The sequence below is a fragment of the Microcaecilia unicolor genome, chromosome 1 (genome assembly GCF_901765095.1).
Source record: "Microcaecilia unicolor chromosome 1, aMicUni1.1, whole genome shotgun sequence".
Classification (NCBI taxonomy): domain Eukaryota; kingdom Metazoa; phylum Chordata; class Amphibia; order Gymnophiona; family Siphonopidae; genus Microcaecilia; species Microcaecilia unicolor.
The window spans coordinates 654,415,675-654,436,277 of NC_044031.1; the positions used below are offsets into that span (position 1 = coordinate 654,415,675).

The 20,603-nt window shown below is 46.8% G+C and overlaps 1 protein-coding gene across 1 annotated transcript in view; it reads left to right on the forward strand.

Moving 5' to 3' along the window:
* Positions 1–20,603, forward strand: part of LOC115456910 (large neutral amino acids transporter small subunit 3-like) — a 71,606-nt gene that overhangs the window by 31,809 nt on the left and 19,194 nt on the right. The window contains exons 3-7 of the mRNA XM_030186303.1: positions 4,102–4,157; positions 4,414–4,490; positions 17,140–17,232; positions 17,368–17,501; positions 18,463–18,626. Coding sequence (XP_030042163.1) covers positions 4,102–4,157; positions 4,414–4,490; positions 17,140–17,232; positions 17,368–17,501; positions 18,463–18,626 — 524 coding nt within the window. The remainder of the gene's footprint in view (positions 1–4,101; positions 4,158–4,413; positions 4,491–17,139; positions 17,233–17,367; positions 17,502–18,462; positions 18,627–20,603) is intronic.

Sequence of the window (20,603 nt, forward strand, 5' to 3'; positions counted from 1 at the left end):
AAGTGAAATATATAACAGTTGTTTGAGAATTAGTATATTATACTGACTACAACTAGTATGTGAAGTTGTACCCAAGTAATAGCGGTGGTATATCTCCAAGAGACTCGTCTCACTGACGCTGAACACCAAAAACTTAGGTGACAATAGGTAGAAGAAGTATTTTACTTATCTTCGGGAACCAGTAGAAGACGTATTGCAACCTTAAGAAGACACTGGCATGCACTGCGAAGCTTGTATTCACAGATGCTCAGGATAGATATTTGTAATTGCAGATGTGGGTACAGGGTAGGGAGCTTTATTTGTTGGAATTGTATGGACCCACTCCTTATAATAGAGAGTTTTTTCCTAATTTACTCTCGATTACTCCCTTACTCTGATCGGCAGCTTTTGGTGATGGGGGTTATGAATTTGATGCTAGACTCTGTCACAGATAGTACATTAGCATGTGATGCCTTGGGACTGGGTAGATCGGGGAAATGAGTTCTTTCTTCTTTTGCATAGTCACTTGGCCTACTGGATGCTTGGCGTCTTTTTCACCCGACGGAGCAAGATTTCACACATCGCTCTAGAGCTCATGACACTTTATCCAGACTAGATTATACATTTGTATCAGCGGGTTTATTTGCAGCAGTGCAGAAGGCAGAGATTGAGATAGAAGCAATATCAGATCTTGCAATGGTAGGGATAGTCTTAGAGGCACCTTCACACTATAGGGCTTCTCCGGGATGGTGCTTTCCTTCTTATCTGATTCACTCGCAATAATTTCTTCAATATTTGTTGGAAAAGTGGGAAGTCTATCTGCATAATAATTCTCAGCATTTAGATCAGCCTTCACAGTTTTGGGATGCAGCCAAGGTAGTACTGCAAGGCGACTTCATTGCTTATACTAGCTTTAGAAAAAAGCTTGTGGCAGGAATTATTCAGCTGGAGCGTCAGCTGCAACGTCATTTTGCAAAAGAGCCTACCCCGGCCAACAAAGGCCTAGATTATCTAAGAAGATACTTTGTACACTAAAGTCACATGGAGGCATGGGATTAATTAATATTCATCATGTAACAGTGGCCAGCGCTATGAGACATTCACGACTGGCTTAGAAGCACGGAGCAGTTTTCAGTCACAGCTCTGGAGTCTGGCCTGTTTCCGCACATACATCTTGGTCACATTTTGCATGGGACGAAGCCACTGCCACCATAACTGTTTCAACATTTTCTGATTTTTTTTTCTGCCTACAGGCGTGTATGGCGGTGGCTTTGGCACCATTATGGTTTCTCTGCATCAATGACACCTTTGCTGTCTGTATGTAAAAATCCTGCATTCCCACCAGTTCAAGGACCAGGGCCTTTCATGACTTGGGAGACAAAAGGTATTAAATATCTGTTAAATGTACTCACTGAAGAAGGTAAATTGAAATAATTTCAGGAGCTACAGAGGCGCTATGCCTTACCGGCCTCCCACTGTTTTGCCTATATGTAATTGTATCATTATTTGTCATTGTTGCAGTGGACTGATCTTACTGAAGATGTACAAGAAATCCTCACAGATGACCTGACTATGGGAGCTCAGCAGGCGATGCCTCTTATTTTGATCACAGATATCTGGAGGACATTACAGCTGATATTAATTATGGGACATTGGCAGAGGCATGGACCCGAGATCTCTCCTATCTAATTTTGCCAAATATATTCCAGACAGTGGCGTACCAAGAGCGGGGCGGTGGGGGTGGTCCGCCCCGGGTGCACGCCGCTGTCTGGAGTATATTTGGGTCCATTCTTAGCTCAGGGAGTGCCACATGTCAGGAGAAAGCATAGATCATTTTCCCCAGAGGGCTGGAGGCAGGGTAAAAACTACGATTCCCAGCAGCTCTTGAGGAAGTCTTACAACAGAATCAAAGACTTCCTATCCCAGCATCCCCCAGTGGAGCCCAAGGGAAAGGCAGGTAAAGGTGAAACCCAAGACACGGAGGGGAGGCCAGGAATGGAGGGGGAGCCTCCAAGCAGAGTTAATCAGGGGGAGGAGGATCAGCTGGGGAATGGGTGGGGCGAGGAGCCCATGGAATGGAAGGGGGAAGAAAAGGAGGAAGAAATGAGGCGAGGGGCCGATGGAGAATGCAGCTCTGGCAAGATCCACAAGTAAAAGGTTCAGACAGCAGGTAACTGCTTGGTGCGGGGTCTTGGTAAACAAGGGAAGGCAGTAGCTATCGTGGAGGAGCCAGGGAGCGACGTGGTCAAGTGGGAGGAAGCCAGGAGATAGAACTGGCCAGAGGAGGGAGGGGACCCCTGAGAGCTCTCTGCCTCTGAACTGCTGATGGGATTTCTAAACTGCTTGTTTGAACTGCCTGTTTGGAAGTGCTTGTTTTCTTTAAATTGCTTGTTTTTCTTTGTGGAACGTTTTTTTTGCTTTTGGGATTACTTATTTTGAATTGCATCATTGGGACTGCTGAGATTCATGCATCATTGGGACTGCTGAGATTCATGCATCATTGGGACTGCTGAGATTTGGTTTATGAACTGCATTTTTGAAGCTGTGGAGATTCCTGAACTGCTTTGCTTTTGGAACTGCATTATTAAAAACTACTTTTTCTAAACTGTTTGTTTTTGGGATTGCATTCTTGAAACCGCTGGGATAATTTCCCTGGCAGATATCTCGGGAGCTGTGCTGGAATAGTACTGCTGATGTACCTCAGGTCGGAGGGTACACCTCGAAGATTACAGGGAGTTGTACCTAAGTGGAATATCATATAGAAAACGGGCTGGAGGCCAGAGTTTTCCTGAGAGGAGTGGAGGGATCCTTCACAGCCTCCCTATATCACCATATTGATCCATGAGGGTTGGTGTAGTGGAGATGGAGAAGGGGAGTTGTCTGAAACAGCGAAGCTGGGCCATATGTTTTGGCATTGTCCTGTGACTCAGATATTTTGGAATACCTTGCTCCAGATTTTGGAAGGGTGGTGGTCTTATCCAGTTTCCCAGAACCCTCTTATATTGTTTGATAACTGTGTAATGAATGACCAGTTCCTTCCAGATAGAAACCCTTTTAAAGAATTTCAATAATGTTCGGTATCAAAACCATTCTCCACGCATGGTTGCAGTTTAGCCCACCCTCAGCACAATGCTGGCGCACTTATATGATTGAACAGCTCAGCATGGAATACATGATTTAAATAGTTTAAAGGGTGAACATTTTCTTGAAGTCTTGGAACCATTCTGGTTAATACTGCCGTATTTGATGAGGAGTAGACTGCTCAGCTGTTAATAGGGTTGTTTTTGTTTTTTTTGTTAAATATCCCTCTGTGAACAATAGAGATGAGATAAAGGGAGTGGGAGAGATGAGGGGTAAGGGGTAGTGGGGGGGCAGGAAAAGGGGAAGATTATTCTGTAGTGTTGAATTCTGTTTGCTGTTTCTCTGTTTATATGGTTCACTTGAAATCAGTAAAAATGATCTAAACATTAAAAACATCTTCTTTACCAAATGATTTACTTGTGACTCAAAAGTTAATCTTGAGACTAATAGAACACCCAGAATTTTGACTCTGTTTCAGTTTCACCTGATATCAATTTTAATTCTTTCACTGGAATGGACTCGTAATCTCCAAAACACAAGATTTAAATCTTGGATTTGTTTAGCCTCAAAAAGTTCTCTTGAGTTTAGGAAACTATCGGAGAAATGTTTTGTCTTATACTTAAAAACATATTATCATAAGAATTCTGCTCTGGACATTTAACAAAAATATGTCATCAGCGTAAGACAAAACATAAATTTCCAATTTAGTCATCATCTCAACAAGTTAGCTTAAATATATATTAAACTTTGGGGGAAATGGGGAACCCTGGGGGACCCCACAGTCGGGGGGGGGGGGGGGGGGGCCGAGAAATATCTCCATTTTTCTTACCCTACAATGTACACATTTTAAGAAATTCACCAAACCACATTAGCCTGCAAACATAAAACTAATAAGAATGAAGACTGGCAGAATGAGAGATTTTTGTGCACTCCAAGAAGGATGAGAAGCCTGTCATGTGTGTGACTGTGGTATTATTTGGCGTCTTTGTGTAGTATTGCTGAATAAAATAAGGTTTTACTGGTATTTTTTATCCCTCACAGCTTCTGTTTTGCTGCGTCTTGTGCAATGATGGCCTTAGCTGGGTACAATCCACCAGGTGAGAACAGTTCCTGGTTCAGCAGCTCTGATTGCCGCCAGGGTCTCTCCTGGCTTTCCATTTCCTTCTGACTCTTTCTCACTTTCTGTTTCTCATTCTCTATCCTGGGCTCCATTTTTTTCTTTTCTTTCTTACCAGTTCACTCGCCGTTCTTTGTGTTCTTGTCTGTCTGTCTGTTCTTCTTCATTCTCCCCCTCTGCTCTGCCTCTTTACACTGTTGGTGTTGTCTGTCTGATTTTTTCTCTCTCTCTCGTAGTTCTTGCTCCACTGATCTTCCTCGTTCTGTCACTGAATGGCTTTGGAGGAATTTGCCTCACCTTCACCTCCCTCACTGTGAGTACTGTGGGGAGTGGAGGGGAGAATGTGCTTTCCATTTCATCTCTAACATATCATTCCAAGACTTGTGGGTTATGTCCATTGACCAGTAGATGGATACAGAAAAAGAAAGTAATTCTTTGTAATCCATCCCATAAGGGTACCATGTACTGTTAGCACCCCAGTATTTCTCTGTCTGTTAAGTGGATGGATGACAGCTAACTTTGCAGCTCCTGACTTGGTTTCTAACTAGTTTTCGGTTGAGCTGTACTTCATTTTGAGGATTTATTTCCATGGCGTCCCACAGATCAATCCAGAGACTTGTGGGTTGTGTCCCTCTACCAGCAGGTGGAGATAGAGAGAACCTCTGAGGTTTGCTATATGTGGACCTATGCAGCCAGCTGAACCTCAGTATGTATTCTCTCTATCTAGCAGGTGGAGGGACATCTCTGTGCAGCTCTGGTTTGATCTGGCTACTGATGTCCTTTGGGCCTAGTTTAGCACAGACAGGGGTTGAGTGTCTGTTTGCAGCTTGTGGTGTACACCTGGTGGTGCCAGGTCCCTCCTGGTCTCCCCCTACCTTTCCTCTGTTGCCCGGGGCTGTTGGCCTGATCGGGTGTTTCCTTTCTCTCCTGACTAAAAAAAAAAAAGGTAAGAGACTTTGTTTTTGTTTAATCATACGGAGGAACTAGACGTTCTGCTGTGTCAGTTTGGGGGCAGGCGTTTGTGGAGCATGTCAGTGCCTTCTGAGGCGGCTAAGCGCTGCTCCCAGTGTGGGGGCTGGAGAGCAGCATCAGGGGAGTGTGAGTCCTGCTGTTGTCAGCCCGCAGTGGGTGTTCAGCGCGACGGGGGTTCCCCTCAGGCGTCTGGTGAGTCAGAAGCGCAGGGGATAGTTTCGGCGGTTTCCTCGGGGCAGTTAGTGGCCATTTTTTCCTCTCAGACGTGACTTGCTCTGCACGTGGCGGTTGATAGACAAGAGGCACAGCGCGCTTCTGTGGCACAGGCTCCGATGGAGGAAAGCGATGTACAGGGAGCAGGGGAGTCCCTTGCAGTTCCTTTTCCCCCGGATTTTGTGTTATTAATGCACAAAATGCCTTTCTTTTGAAGAAGTCAGGAGCTTCTCTTCAGGCAGCCCCGTCTTTTCCTCCACAAACTTTGGTTGCTGCAGCCTCTCAGTCTTTTTTGCCAAAACGTCCCTGGGTAGAGATTTTGGATCCCGAGGAGCTTTCTGACACAGATGGCCCGGTTTTCTCTCCGGGCTCTTCCTCAGAATCTTTGGATTTGGCAGATGAGATCACCCTGCCCTCTGAGGAGGGGGATGATCCGACGGCTGCCTGCCTTTTTCGCAGGGAAGAGCTTCCCTCCCTGATTGTTAGGGCTTTTGAGGTTTTGGCCATTTCCCCCCTGAATCGTCAGGGGGAACAGGTCCAGTGCTCATGTGCATGAGGCCATGAAGATTCTTATTTCGGTGCAGTGGGATACACTGGACAGTGGGCTTAAGGTTGCTTAGAGCTATGTCACGTCTTTACTCGCTACCTGCTCCTGAGTTAGACTTGCTGAAGGTCCCTACGGTGGATTCCTTAATCACAGCGGTCACTAAGAAAACCACTTTCCCTGTGGAGGGTGGCACGGCGCTCAGGTGCCCTCAGGATCATAAGTTGGAGACTTGCTTGAAGCTGGCCTTCGAAGTAGCGGCCCTTTCCCTGCAGGCCTCAGTTTGTAGCTCCTATGTAACGCGGGCATGCTTATCGTGGGTACAGAAAGCCTCCTCTCCGGAAGATCTCGTGGCTGTTTTGCCGGCCTTGGAGTCTGGTTCTTCTTTATGATCTTTTGAGGGCTTCGGCGAAGGAGGTTTCCCTAGCAGTCACTGCGCGTCGCTGGCTGTGGTTGCAGCATTGGGCTGCAGACGTGGCCTCTAGGTCACGTTTAGCAAGGCTTCTTTTTAGGGGAAAGCTTTTGTTTGGGACAGACTTAGAACAGATTGTGAAGGACCTCGGTGACTCTAAGGGCCAGCTGCTCCCGGAGGACAGGTCCAAGTTTGTACGACTGGCGGGACCTAGACCTAAGTTTAAGGATACACGGCGTTACAGAGAGCAAGGTCTTCTCAGAGGCCTCAGCCCTTTCGAGGTGACAGGTGGGCCTTCATTTCCGGTAACAGAAACCAGCCCGCAGCCAGGTCCGCCCAATGATGGGGCCTTGGTCCATATCCAGCTGGTTATTGGGGGCAGACTGTCCCTATTCCTGGTGGAGTGGTAACATCCGACGAATGGGTCTTGGAGGTTATCAGAGACTGCTACGTTAGAATTGGCTCGTCCGATAGTAGACTCTTTTCTGGAATCTCCTTGCAAATGTCCCGCTAAGGTGTGGGGCCGTTCGACACACCCTCCTCAACTTACAACAACTGGGTGCCGTCCAGCCTGTACCCCCAGCAGTGCGGTCGATACTCCATTTATTTTGTGGTGCCAAAAAAAAGGCGGTTCTTGGCGACCCATCTTAGATCTCATGAGAGGGCAAGTCCTTAGATCCCCTTACCTGCCCTGCACAAAAAATGCTTGAATACCTTCTACACCTTTCTAAGTGTGGTTTGAAAACCAATTCCGTAAAAGTTCACCTCAATGCAAGTAGTGCTTTTCATCACCATGTAAGAGGTAAGCCCATCTCTGTACTTCCTCTAATTCAGTGGAGGCAGTGAATGCAAATCTCTCTCATGAATATTCATTGTTGATATCCTGAAAACCTGACTGGCTGGGCCCGGGACCAGGTTTGGGAACCATTGCTGTAGTTGCTCACATAGGCGGTCGGTAGCCCAACTGTTCGGGGAGGCTAAAGGGGGCGGGGTCAGGGGTGGGGCTTCCATCCATAATTGTCTGACAACACACAGAAAAAAAAATAAGTAAAAGTAAAGTAGTCACAATTAATACCTTTTATTAAATTTAGATATTAGATATGTATCATATGTCAAAGAAAAAAAGTGGTTGCTCAAAGCATATATTAACCAATGTATACTATTCAAAAATGTTATCAATTATTAAACACTGCTATTTCCATCCATGGAAAATCCCAAAATGAAATGGTCACATTAGTGAAGTAACATCCGGCGACTTGACTTCGCATCATAGGTGTCAATGATCTGCTCAGGGTTAATATCTCCAACAAGATCACTTTCAATGTTCAGTAAACATAAAGCAGTCAGTCTTTCTTGACCCATTGTGGATCTCAGCCAGTTTCATACACATCTCATATGGAGGCAAAATACTGAACTGGAAAGTTACCTCAAGAAGTCAAACTCAGCATGCAGCAATACTAGAAAAATTAAAACTTAAATGCAAAATATCACAGATGCACTTTTCCAAAAGCTGGCATATTCTGAATAAAATACTTTTTTCTACCTTTGTTGTCTGAGCATTTAGTTCTTCTATTCGCTTTGGTCCCAGTGTCTTCTGTTTTATGGAGTGTCTTCTTTCTATTTGATATTTTTTTTCTCACCATCCATGTCCACCATCCTCCTGTGTCCTTATGCGTCCTGTCTACCATCTGTAGCCCTGTCTCTGTCCTTCAGTGTTCCGATATAGCTCTTAAATTCAGCAGTTTTCCCTCCATCCATATCCAGCATTTCTCCTCACTCCCCTCCATCCATGTGCATCTACTTCCCTTCCCTCCATTCATGTCCAGCATTTATCCTCTTTCCCTTCCCCTCCATCCGTGTGCATTTCCTTCCTTTGTCTTTCCTTTCCTCCATCCCTGTCCAACATTTCTCCTCTCTTCCCTGCCCTCCACTCCATCCATGTCCAGGTTTCTCCTCTCTTCCATCCCCTCCATCCATGTGCATCTCCTTCCAGTCTTCCCTCCCCTCCATCCATCCATGTCCAGCACCTTCCCTCTTTCTCTCCTACCCTTCCATCCAGTGTCATCTCTCTTTCTCTCTCTATCCTTTCACCCATTACCCTCTCCCAATCCTTCCGTCCATTGTCTCCCTCTATCTCCCCTTCCTTCTAGACAGTTCTCTCTCGACCCTTTTCCAATCAGCATGTCCTCTCTCTCCCCATCCTTCCAGTGTCTTTCCTCTTTCCCTCCCTACCCTTCCATCCAGCGTCTTCCCTCTTCTGCCCCCTCCTTCCAGCATTTTCCCTCTTTCTCCCTCCTTTCATTCAGCATTTCTCCGTCTGACAGCTAGGGTCTCCCCAGCAGCTTCTCTCGCTCTCTCCTGCCCATATCCCCTCTTTCTCTCCCCATCTTTCCACTCATCTCTCTCTCTGTACCCCTCTTCCATTCAGCATCTTCTCTCTGGCTCTGCCCTGCTCTTTTCCATGGCCCCTCTTTCTCTCCCCATCTCTCTCTGACTCTCCCCTGCTCTTTTCCATGGCCCCTCTTTCTCTCCCCATCTCTCTCTGACTCTCCCCTGCTCTTTTCCATGGCCCCTCTTTCTCTCCCCATCTCTCTCTGGCTCTCTCCTGCTGTTTTCCACTCTTTCTCTCCTCCAGCATCCTCACTTCCTTACCATTTCCAGCCATGTTGTCTCCCTCCGGGCCTCTCTTACAGCAGCGCTGACACAAGAACAAAAAGAAGCACGGGGCCGCAGCAGCCTTCAGGCATGCGCTGTCGGCTCTGCCGGTCCTCTGCCCCCGGAACAGGAAATTGACGTCAGCAGGGGCAGAGGACGGCAGAGCCAACAGCGCATGCCTGAAGGCTGCTGTGGCCCCGCGCTTCTTTTTGTCTTATGCTGGCTATGGAGAGAAGAGGCGGCAGCGGTTCAGTGCGGTGCTTGTTCCTGCCGCTGCTCAACAGAAGTGGCGGCGGCAGCAGAATTCAGCGGGACACGAGTCTTGGCAGGTGTGCGTATCAGGGCTACATTTGGAGGAGGCAGGCGGGGAAGGTCACAGCTGGGCTGGGGAGGCTTAGCCTCCCCAAGCCTCTTATACGGGGCGCCTATGGTTGCTCACTTCATGCAAGATTTGTAATTAACAAAACCCCCTGTCAGACCTCCAACTGTGTCATGGGATCTCAACGTTGTTATCACCCAGCTGATGAAAGCTCCATTTGAGCCATTTGATTCCTGTCATCTGAAGTATTTGACCTGGAAAGTTGTGTTTCTGGTGGCGGTCAGTGAGCTTCAGGACCTAGTAGCTGAAACACCTTTACACTAAGTTTCACCACAATAGAGTAAGAACTATTTATTCTCCTGGCTATCTCCATGTAAAGCTCAGCTCTCGGGAGCATCCTGTCTCTACTATGCTTGTCCCCCTGCAACTGAGACAAACTCACCAGATGTTCAAATTGCCACCTGCAGATCCATCAGGGGCTGAAACCCGCCCTCCTGCAACTGACTCCTTTCTCAATAATTTAGCTTTTCTCAGCATTCATTGTGAATCAGGTGCTGCTGAAGCTTGTCTGTGGTTGTATTTATTGGGAACAGAGCCACAGAAAAGTCGCTAACCCCTGAGAGGGTAGGCTGTCTTGTTCTATTTATTTATTGTTATTTAATTTCTTAAGTACTGCCTGCAAGCTATTGAAGCCTGTATACATTCAGGTACAGTAGGCATTTTTTCCTGTCCTTGTTCCAGGATGATGAACATGAGTTTGGGAGTCTGTAGTCAAGTTCCTAGGTTGTGCACACACTGCCACTGTAGCCATACTGCGAGTATCAGTATGCTCACATCCTAGGAACTTGACTACTGGCTGTAGTGTCGCCTCGTTTATTTATAGCACTATTTCCATGCTCATCTCATTTATGGACTCCTGATGAAGGTATAGTCTGAAACACAGACCGTGTTGAGTCCGCTTTAAGATTCTGCCTGCTGTTTTCATCCTTCAGTCCATTCAGAACTCTGCTGCACGTCTTATCTTCCGCCTGAACCGATACACTCATATCACCCCTCTCCTCAAGTCACTTCATTGGCTTCCGATCAGGTACCGCATTCAATTCAAGCTTCTGCTACTAACCTACAAATGTACTCGATCTGCAGCCCCTCCTTACCTATCAACCCTCATCCCACCTTACGTTCCTACCCGTAACCTCTGCTCTCAAGACAAATCCCTCCTTTCAGTACCCTTCTCCACCACCGCCAACTCCAGGTTCCGCCCTTTCTGCCTCGCCTCACCCCACGCGAGGAACAAACTCCCCGAGCCCATACGTCAGGCCCCCTCCCTGCCTATCTTCAAATCTTTGCTTAAAGCCCACCTCTTCAATGTCGCCTTCGGCACCTAACCTCTACACCTCTACCCAGGAAATCTAGACTGCCCAACTTGACATTTCGTTCTTTAGATTGTAAGCTCACTTGAGCAGGGACCGTCCTTCTTTGTTTATTTTGTACAGCACTGCGTAACCCTAGTAGCGCTCTAGAAATGTTAAGTAGTAGTAGTAGTAATGTGCTGTCTTCAAGCAAACACTGGTGTATATATGAATAAAGGATTTGTATTTTTATCCTGACTCATCATATAGGTCACTCCCATCCTTTTTCTTTTTTAGCTCTGATATTGAAGCATGGTATTACGATCTGGGGGCTTTGTGAACACTTTTTTCAAAACAATTATGGTGCTGGATGATCTCAATATCTAAAAAGTTAGTTTCAATAGAAAAATTACAAGTGAATTGCATGTTATCATTACATGTATTTAACCACTTGTGAAATGAGACTAACTGAGCTGTATCTGTAGTCCACAAGACCAACACATTGTCAATATATTGGCACCCTTTATAAATGTTATCAGTAACTTTCAAAGTTTGCTTATACAGGTTGGCAACAGAAGGCTCAAATGTTGACCCCATGACAATTCCAGATTTTTGTAAATAGAATTGAGTATTCAAAAGAAAATGTTTTCTCTCATGGCAGTCTTTGCCAAAGTGATTAAATCATGAACAGGCACCCTATGTGGATGGGTACATGATTCTAACACCTGTGAAATGACATTAATGGCTTCATCCTGAGGAATAACTGTGTAGAGAGACTTGGAGGAGCATTTTTGATATGACTTCTAAATCCAACTTTGCTGAAAACATCCAAAATTCAAGTGGCGAACATAGTGATTTTCGAACTAGAAAATTGTCTTATCTTTTTGTTTCGAAAAAGATAGACGTTATTGAGACAGTGGGAGGGAGCCCGGCTAACTGCCATGGTCAGTGTCGAACCCAATGCTTCTAGAATTCTCCTTGATTGTTACGCTAGAGAGAAATGTATTTGATTTTGCCTTTCTAGGTATGTATTATTCTTGCTTGCCCTCTCACTGAATTTTGAAGATACTACCTTCATTGCACTTGACTTTTCATGATATTGCGCTTTGACCTAGCCTGTTTCACAATTGCACCACTATTGTAAATAATATTGTTCCTACCACTTCACTATTTTCTCACACAATGTTTTCTTGGAAGCCCTCACACTTTTTATGTTTGCAATTATGTATGTCGGTCACAAGCTATGCATGGTTCTTTATTGTTTTAGTATGAGTAAATTTGTTTTAATATGTTTTATGATGTGATTTAAGTTGATCTAAGTTAATGTTTGTTATAATGTTACGTTAAATCTGTTTTATTGACGAAAAATACAGCAGGAAAAAACAATCTAATATAATAAAACGCACCGTGAACGTTCTGAAGACAACGTTCTGAAGTCACTCAAACACTCCCTGAAGGGTTCGTGGATTCATGGTGTGAAGCCAGCCAGCCGTCTCTGCCCCGCCCTCGCGTCAAACGTCATGACGTCGAGGGCGGAAAAAAAAACCAAACAAACGGATTTACCTCCATGGTGGCGGTTCCGGCAGCGCAGCGTCAGGGAAGGAGGCGGCGCTCCCGACGTCTCTAGCCTTCCCTTCGCTGTGTTCCGCCTTCTTCTGACGTCAAGGATGACGCCAGAAGAAGGCGGAACACAGCGAAGGGAAGGCTAGACGTCGGGAGCGCCGCCTCCTTCCCTGACGCTACGCTGCGCTGCCGGAACCGCCACGGAGGTAAATTTAAAAAGAAAAGGGATGTTGGGGGGAGAGAAGAGGGTGGGCAGTAAAGTTGAAAAATGGGAGCGGGAGAGCAGGGGAGAAACGACAGCATGGATGCGAAGGGGGGGCATGGATGCGAAGGGGGGGGGGAAAGAGGGCGGGCCAGGCTGGGACATGGGAGAGAGAGGAGCATGGATGCGAGGGGGGGTCATGGAAGGGAGAGAGGGGAATTGCTGGAAAAGGATGAATGGAGGGGGCAGGGGACAGAGGAGCATGGATGGATATGGATTGCAGGGCAGGGCTCAGGGAGAGAGGGGAATTGCTGGAAAGGGATGAATGGACGGGGGCAGGGGACAGACGAGCATGGATGGGCATGGATTGGGAGGGCAGGGCTCAGGGAGAGAGGAATTGCTGGATAGGGATGAATGGAGGGGACAGATGGGCATGGATGGATATGGATTGCAGGGCAGGCCTCAAGGAGAGAGGGGAATTGCTGGATAGGGATGAATGGCGGGGGCAGGTGACAGAGGAGCATGGATGGGCATGGATTGGGAGGGCAGGGCTCAGGGAGAGAGGGGAATTGCTGGAAAAGGATGAATGGAGGGGGCAGGGGACAGATGGGCATGGATTGGGAGGGCAGGGCTCACACTCTCTCTCTCATATACAATGTCTTTCTGACTCTCACTCTCACACACTCTGTCTCACACTGTATCACATTCACTCTCTATGTGCCACACAGTCACTCACTCGCTTGTTCTCATACACTCACTCTCACAGATAATCTGTGTCTCACACACACTCTCTCTCTCGCACACACACACACACACACACACACACACACACTCTCTCTCTCACACTGTGTCTCACATACACACTTGCACACACTCTCATTCTCACACACACACTCTCTCACAAACACACTCACACCCAGACTCACTCTCTCTTTCACACACACACACTCACACTTTCACTCTGTCTCTCACACAGTCACTCTCACATACACTCTCCCAAACATACACATTCCGAGGAAAACCTTGCTAGCGCCCGTTTCATTTGTGTCAGAAACGGGCCTTTTTTACTAGTCAAATATAAACAAAACTTGTTAGTCCAAGATTTCCAGTTTTCTCCCCATTTCTATACCATCCCCATATTCCTTCCAAATCCCAACCCTCCCCCCACCTCCACCCCAACCCATATTTACTGTCCCAGATTCCACGTGAACACCCCCGCCCACCCCCACCTATCATAACCAACCCCAGGTAACCATAAAAACAATATTTAAGCCATCTATCCATAGCAAGCTAAAGCAAATGTATACAAGAAACAGGTGTAGAATCCAATATGGGTGTCCTGTTGTGCTCAGACAAAATAATCCAACCTAAAAGCAGATAATAAATATTTGGTCATAATCTCCCAGCCGATGGAGGAACTTAGGTGACTGCTGCTGTGCACTTTGGATTTTCCAGCATTTTTTTGTTGGCTTGGAATGTTTGTTATAATGTTATTATAATTTTGTTCTGTTTTTAGTTTTGCCTGTGACACTGCCAGGCATACGTATTTTGGGTTAAATTAAAATTCTTGCTACTACTTCCAATGTGAGTTGGTCTGCTGTTTGTTGTGTTATCCATTCAGATCAAAGAGGTTTTGTGGCAGGGAGCTGGTAATGTGAAGTGAATCAGTTCAGCAATAGAAGATCAAGATGATGCTCTTGGGGGTAGATGCTGAGAAGACCTTCGATCATGCGCATTGGCCTTCATAAAAGCGACAATGGAGAAGTTAAATATAGGTCTTAAATTTATGCAATGGATTGTTGGTCGTTACACAAACCCAAAGGCTTCTATTAAAGGACAAGGCCCCATAGACAGTCCTGCCCAGCTTTTTGTTTCTTTTGATCCCAACAGGACAGGGATCGCCATCGGGAAACACATCCGATTGGCTGGCAGATTGCATTTCCTTCACTTATGCCCAGGCTGGGCTGGCCTTAGAGGGTCATGTCATGACTCAAAATATCAGAGCCATGGCTGTGTTGGTAGCACACTTGAGGTCAGCCTGTACTGAAGAAATTTGCAAGGCTGCAACGTGGTCTTCAGTCCACACATTCACATCTCAGTATTGCCTTGAGCAGGATACCCAATGCGACAGTTGGTTTGGACAGTCAGTGTTGCAGAATCTGTTTGGGGTCTAGAATCCAACTCCACCCTCCTAGACTCATTTTATTCTGTTCCAGGCTGCACTCTCAGTTGTATATAGTTTCAGGTTAATCTGTGTTATGTCCTCGCCGTTGTGAGGTCCAATTAACTAATGTTTGTTGTTTTGGGTGAGCCTGGAAGCTAGAGATTCCCCACTTGTGAGAATATGCAAGCCTCTTTGTCCTTGGAGAAAGCGAAGATACTTAACATGTAGCAGGTATTCACCAAGGACAGCAGGCTTCATATTCTCACAATCCTGCCCACCTCCCCTTGGAGTTGTCTCCTTGAATATTTTATTTTTGCTTTAATATTGAGCTAAGGGGACCAAATTCACACAACAGGCAGGAAGGCAGTCGCTCGTGCGGTGGAGCGTGGTTCACGCTTCACAAAGCTCTAACTTTTTACTTTGGCATGAATGTTGGACTGGGCAACACGGATTGGCATCTACCCACTTGTGAAAATATGAAACCTGTTGTCCTCGGAGAATACCTGCTGCAGGTAAGTATCTTTTTGAAGGAAATTCAATGAAATATATATACAGTGCACTCCATTTAAGTGCACGTCGGTTAAGCACATGCTTTGTTTAACTGCATGCCGTACTTCGGTCCCATTTTTGGCACCATCAATTTCTATGGGGACAAACTTCGGTTTAGCGCACCACTGATAAGTGCAAGATTCGCTTAAATGCATGGTTTAAGACCGCTCCTCTGCAGGAAAGACTCCACATAAGTGCGCGCACGGAATATGGAAGCCGATTGGCGCGTGACAACCAATGAGATTTCAAATTTACTGCCCCTTTAAGTGAAAGAATGTTGTTAGAGTGTACACTGGGGTCGTTGTTTCGGCGGAACTGTAAGACTTTAACACTGGCTGAACGAATAGAAGTGGTGTCAATCCCAGTCAAATTTCACGTGTCTTGAAGCAGAAAGACCAGCTTCTGGAAGACTGGCAAAACAATACAAATCCACAACGGAAACGAAAACGAGCGGGAAAAGCTGAGGAGGTAGAAGATGCTCTTCTTCGGTGGTTTTCTCAAGTCAGGAACAGACAGTTTCCTGTCAGTGGTCCACTGCTTATGGAGAAAGCTAACCAGCTAGCTGAAAGTCTTGGACTAACTGAATTCAAAGCTACTCTTGGATGGTTGGAAAGATGGAAGGAGAGGAACAGCATAAAATTCAAGAAACAGCATGGTGAGAAACAAGACACTGATGACTTTGGTGCTGAAAATTGGGTTGTTTCAGTTCTTCCTACCAACTTGAACGAGTTTGTGACATTTTCAATGCTGACGAAAACGGTGTTTACTGGCGAGCGATTCCTGATGGAACACTTGCATTCAAACATGCCGAAACTACTGGAGGTAAAACATCGAAGGACCGACTGACAATCCTCCTTTGCTGCAATATGGATGGGAGTGAGAAGTTGGAACCCCTCGTCATTGGAAAGCGCAAACAGCCCCGTTGCTTCAAGAAAGTTAAGCGACTTCCTGTGTCATACGAAGCTAATGGAAATTCATGGATGACTGGGGAAATTTGGAAGCAGTGGCTGAAAAAGTTAGACACTGTGGGCACAAAAGCGTCAGATTTTGTTGCTTTGTGATAATTGTGCTGCACACAGGGATGATGTAAGGCTGTCTAACGTCAAGGTGGTCTTCCTCCCACCAAACACTACCTCTCAGATCCAACCTATGGATCAGGTCATAATAGCCAATTTCAAACAACATTATCGGGCTCTTGTGCTACATCATCTGATGAGCGTTATGGATGGCCAGACTGGCAAGGATAAACGTGCTGTTGAACTGGCTTGTAATCTATCACTGTTGGATTCCCTACATATGCAGAAAGAAGCCTGGAATCATGTTACACAGGCAACCATTGTGAACTGCTACAAGCAGGCAAGCTTTGTTAGGGATGTGGAGAGGGACGAAACAGATGCAGCTGTTGCAAACGTGTCAGATGAACAGGTTATTGACATCCCAGCTGATGTTACTGAAGAGGAGTATCATTACTACGTAGCTGTTGATTACGATCTACAAACAGCTGACGACAGCACTGATGTTGAGATATGTGCCTACACGCAGACAACAATGGCTGATGATGAAACAGATGATGAAATGAGCAGCGAGGCACATGCTGACGAAATTCAACAACCTCCTCCTGTCATTTTTGCAAGAGCGCTGGAGAGTCTCAACACCGTGCGGGCCTATCTGAAAACCACTGGATGTCAGTGCTATGACAGTTTTTACCGTCTGGCAGATGTAGTCTATGGAACTCACAGACCCAATAGTGTACAGAGGACTATAACTGATTACTTCAAGTAAGCCTAATGTCAGTTAACGGAGACTGTATACTGTATGTATAATAATAAACAGTACTGTACTTACGTTTATCAGATGTCAAGCTTCTTTGGGTCACAACGGTTAAGTGCACGCTCCGGTTAACTGCATGCATTACTTTGGTCCCAGACCCTTGCACTTAAGCAGATTGCACTGTATATATATATATATTTCTATATTTTGTGATATGTTTTTCCTCCTTTCTTTCCTGTTGTATCTGCAGCTGCCGAATCTGTTTGGGAACCTGCGCTCCACCTTCATTGCGCTGATGATCGGGTCCTATGCCTCCTCGGCTGTGACATTTCCTGTAGTGAAGGTAGATCTTTATGTTGCCAGCGGGGAGGCTGGTCATGGCTCCACCTGCAGGACATGTCTCATATTTGATTCTTTATCATTCTGCCTCTCTGGGAGAGGCAGTAACCTAGTTTTGCTATTTGTGGTTTGCTTGCAGCTAATTTATGATGCTGGAGTTTCCTTTGTCGCTATCATGTTGGCCTGGTCCGGTTTGGCCTGCCTAATTTTTCTGAATTGTCTTATTAACTGGCCAAAGGAATCTTTCCCAGCACCAGAGGAACCAAATTACATGTGAGTGTGTACGTTTGGGTGGTAGGTGTGGAGAAGTGAAAGGTTAACAAGAAGTGGGTGGGGGGAAGAAAGGAACACAATGAACAAGAAACTTGTTTGGGGGAAAGATGTGGGAATACTGGGTTGGGGTAGGAGCACATTCTTTGGGAGATGGCATGGTGTCGACATAGGATGCTGGAGTTGATGGACAATGAATCTGAGCCAGAATGTCCTTAGGATGGTGTAAGAGCCTTAACTGGGAGGAGGGGAGAGAGGACTGTTGGCTGTAGGAGGCTGGTCTAAGAGAGTTGGCTGGGGGTAATAACTTCAAATGGATTACATTTGCTCAAACCATGGCAGGAATGAACCCCACTCATGAGACAGAGCATGTTCAATATGATCCTGTTCTCTCAAATTTACTGTTAGGCTTAATACTTGCATTGTGTCAGAGAGCTACCTCCTGGAGCATGTAAAGTGTGATTAGGGTGGGATTAGAGGGGTGCAACAGGGCACATGGCCTGGGCTCTATGCCAGAAGGGTCCCCAGGCCTGTCCAAACTGAAGGGAGCAAAGTCTGCTGGCAGACTTTGGGGCCCCTTGTAAATTTCTGCCCTGGACCACCACATGTCTTAACACCAGCCCTGGGTGTAAAATGTTCAGGCAACATATCAAGGTTCACTTGGAAGTTTTTTTATAATCAATCTGACGGCGCCCAGTGCAGTTGGGGTAATTGCTTTATATTTCTGTTACCTGTACTAGTCCTTGGGGATCTTGTCTTTCTGCAGTCACCGTACAGAACAGTCACTTGGTCCTGGCACTACTAGGAGATGGTATAAGAACTGGCTGTGTGAGAGGGAGAGTGGTGATGTGACAGTGCTGCCTGTGGGTGGGAAATGATTTTTCTGGTGTGAAAATACACTGTATAATATTCTGGTTCTTCTAAATAGTTAAGAACAGGTCCTTTCCTTCTTGTTGTTTTACAGTAAGCTCAGTGGTCTGTCCCTGGACCAAAAAGTGACTGGTGACCAATTTGATAACCATGTGATCACTGTGGGTCAGAGGTTAAGCCAGAGGAGAGCATCTCTGGATCAGGGGAAGGAGTTCTACCAGCCCACAGAGGACCCGCAGCAAGAGACCCCCCCTGACCGTATGTCCCATCTCTGGGGGTAGGGGAGTATGAGGACAATCACTCATTGACTGTATTTGTGTGGGGAGGGGAGAGGATGCAGTTGCAAATGTCAATAGCCCCTACTGTGGGCCTTACACAAGATAAGTTTGTTTCTAGGGGCTTTTTTGATATGGCCTGTGGTGCAAGGAAATGCATCACTACAAGTTAATGTAGTAAATTTGTAGTCTTAAGGTTCTTATGATTAAAAACTACCTATCAAACTTATAGTGGGTAATATTTAATCCACGGTGGTCGGTATGTCTTTATACTTGGATACCAGCATTGAATATCCAGGTATTTAGCACCTGCTGGAAGTTATTTGGGTGCTGTCGATATTCAGCACTGGTCCCTGGAGAGGTGTTAAGACAATTTTGCTATTTGCTGTCCTGACTTGCCTGGATAGTTATCTGAGTAGGGGTGTTGAATATCCACAGTACCAGATAACTTCCGGCCCTCGGACTGCCCTGGCACTATCCCAATAGTGTCCAAGTGGTCAGACATGACATTCTCTGGATAATGTGCTGAATATCACTGACTGGACCCAGTGAGCATGTGCTAACTTCCAGATAACTAGTAGCAAGTATATTGGCCCATAGCTTTTTGAAAGATAATTATCTTTGGGATAAAAATTCCTCTCTTCCCTGCATTTCCCTTCAAACTGCTCCTTATATACAAAGTGTTTCAACAGTAGGTTGTGTCTTCAAAATGCAATATGATTGGAGACTTTGTCCTTAATATGAAGTTATACAGCATAACTTGTGTAGTGGGGACAATGTGTTCCTTTGTATTAAAGGTTCTCCGAGGACAAGCAGGCTGCTTGTTCTCACGACTGGGTGACGTCCGCGGCAGCCCCCACCAACCGGAAGAAGGTTCGCAGGCGGTCCGCACACAGGGCACGCCCACCGCGCATGCGCGGCCGTCTTCCCGCTCGTGCGTGACTGTTCCCGCCAGTCTTTTCTTTTCCGCGCCTGAAGAGAGTCGTGTTTACCGCTCTCTCTTAATCAGCCCCGGAAAATCGTTGCGTTGTTCGCGAACCTTCGTTATTTTTCAGTTCCTTCGTTGCGTGTTCCCCAAAAGTTTTTTTTCTTTTGTTAAAAAAAAAAAAAAACAACAAAAAGAACGCGCTGCTTTTTTCCCTCGTTTTCTAGCGGGGGCGTCGCGTTGCGGCCTTGTGGCCGCGCGGTCGAGTTGTTTTTCGAGGTGTGATTTTACCGCCACCATCGACGACTTTGATTTCGCCGACACGATTTTTCCGTCGATGTCCTCGAAGGTCCCGAGTGGATTTAAGAAGTGTGGTCGGTGCGGCCGGCCTATCTCGCAGACCGACACCCACGCTTGGTGCCTCGGGCCGGAGCACGATACCAAGTCGTGTACTTTGTGTCTTGGTCTCCGGAAACGGACTCAAGTTGCGAGGCAAGTTCTTCGGGACCGTCTTTTTGGAACTTGCGCCGGCCCCTCGACGTCGACCTCGACGGCATCGGTATCGACGGCCGGTTCTTCGGTACTGGTATCGATGTCCGCGAAATCGGCACCGATGGCATCGACCCCAGGAGTACAGGTCCCGTCGGCCCGCCGGTCCTCCGGTGACGGTAGGGGTGAGAGGCCGCGTGGGCAATCGGCCCCGGTCACTCCCTCTGCTCATGGCCCTCGGGACCGAACCCTGTCTGACCCGGCCCCTCGAGACCGAGGGGGATCGACCTCCTCCTCCTCCATTCCACCTGGCGCCGATGACGGGCACCGCAAAAAACCAAAGAAGCACCGTCATCGGTCGCCATCGATGCACCCGGCCCCCCGGCGCCGGAGAGGAGTCGACGCCGAGTAAGTGTCAGCGTCGAGAGGAAAGGTCCCCCTCGGTAGTGGAGGTACCGACGCGTCAGGGTCCCAGCACTTCGGTGCAGTCTCCTGGACCCAAGCACCTTCCGGCACCGACGCCTCTACCGGCCCCCCCCCCCCCCG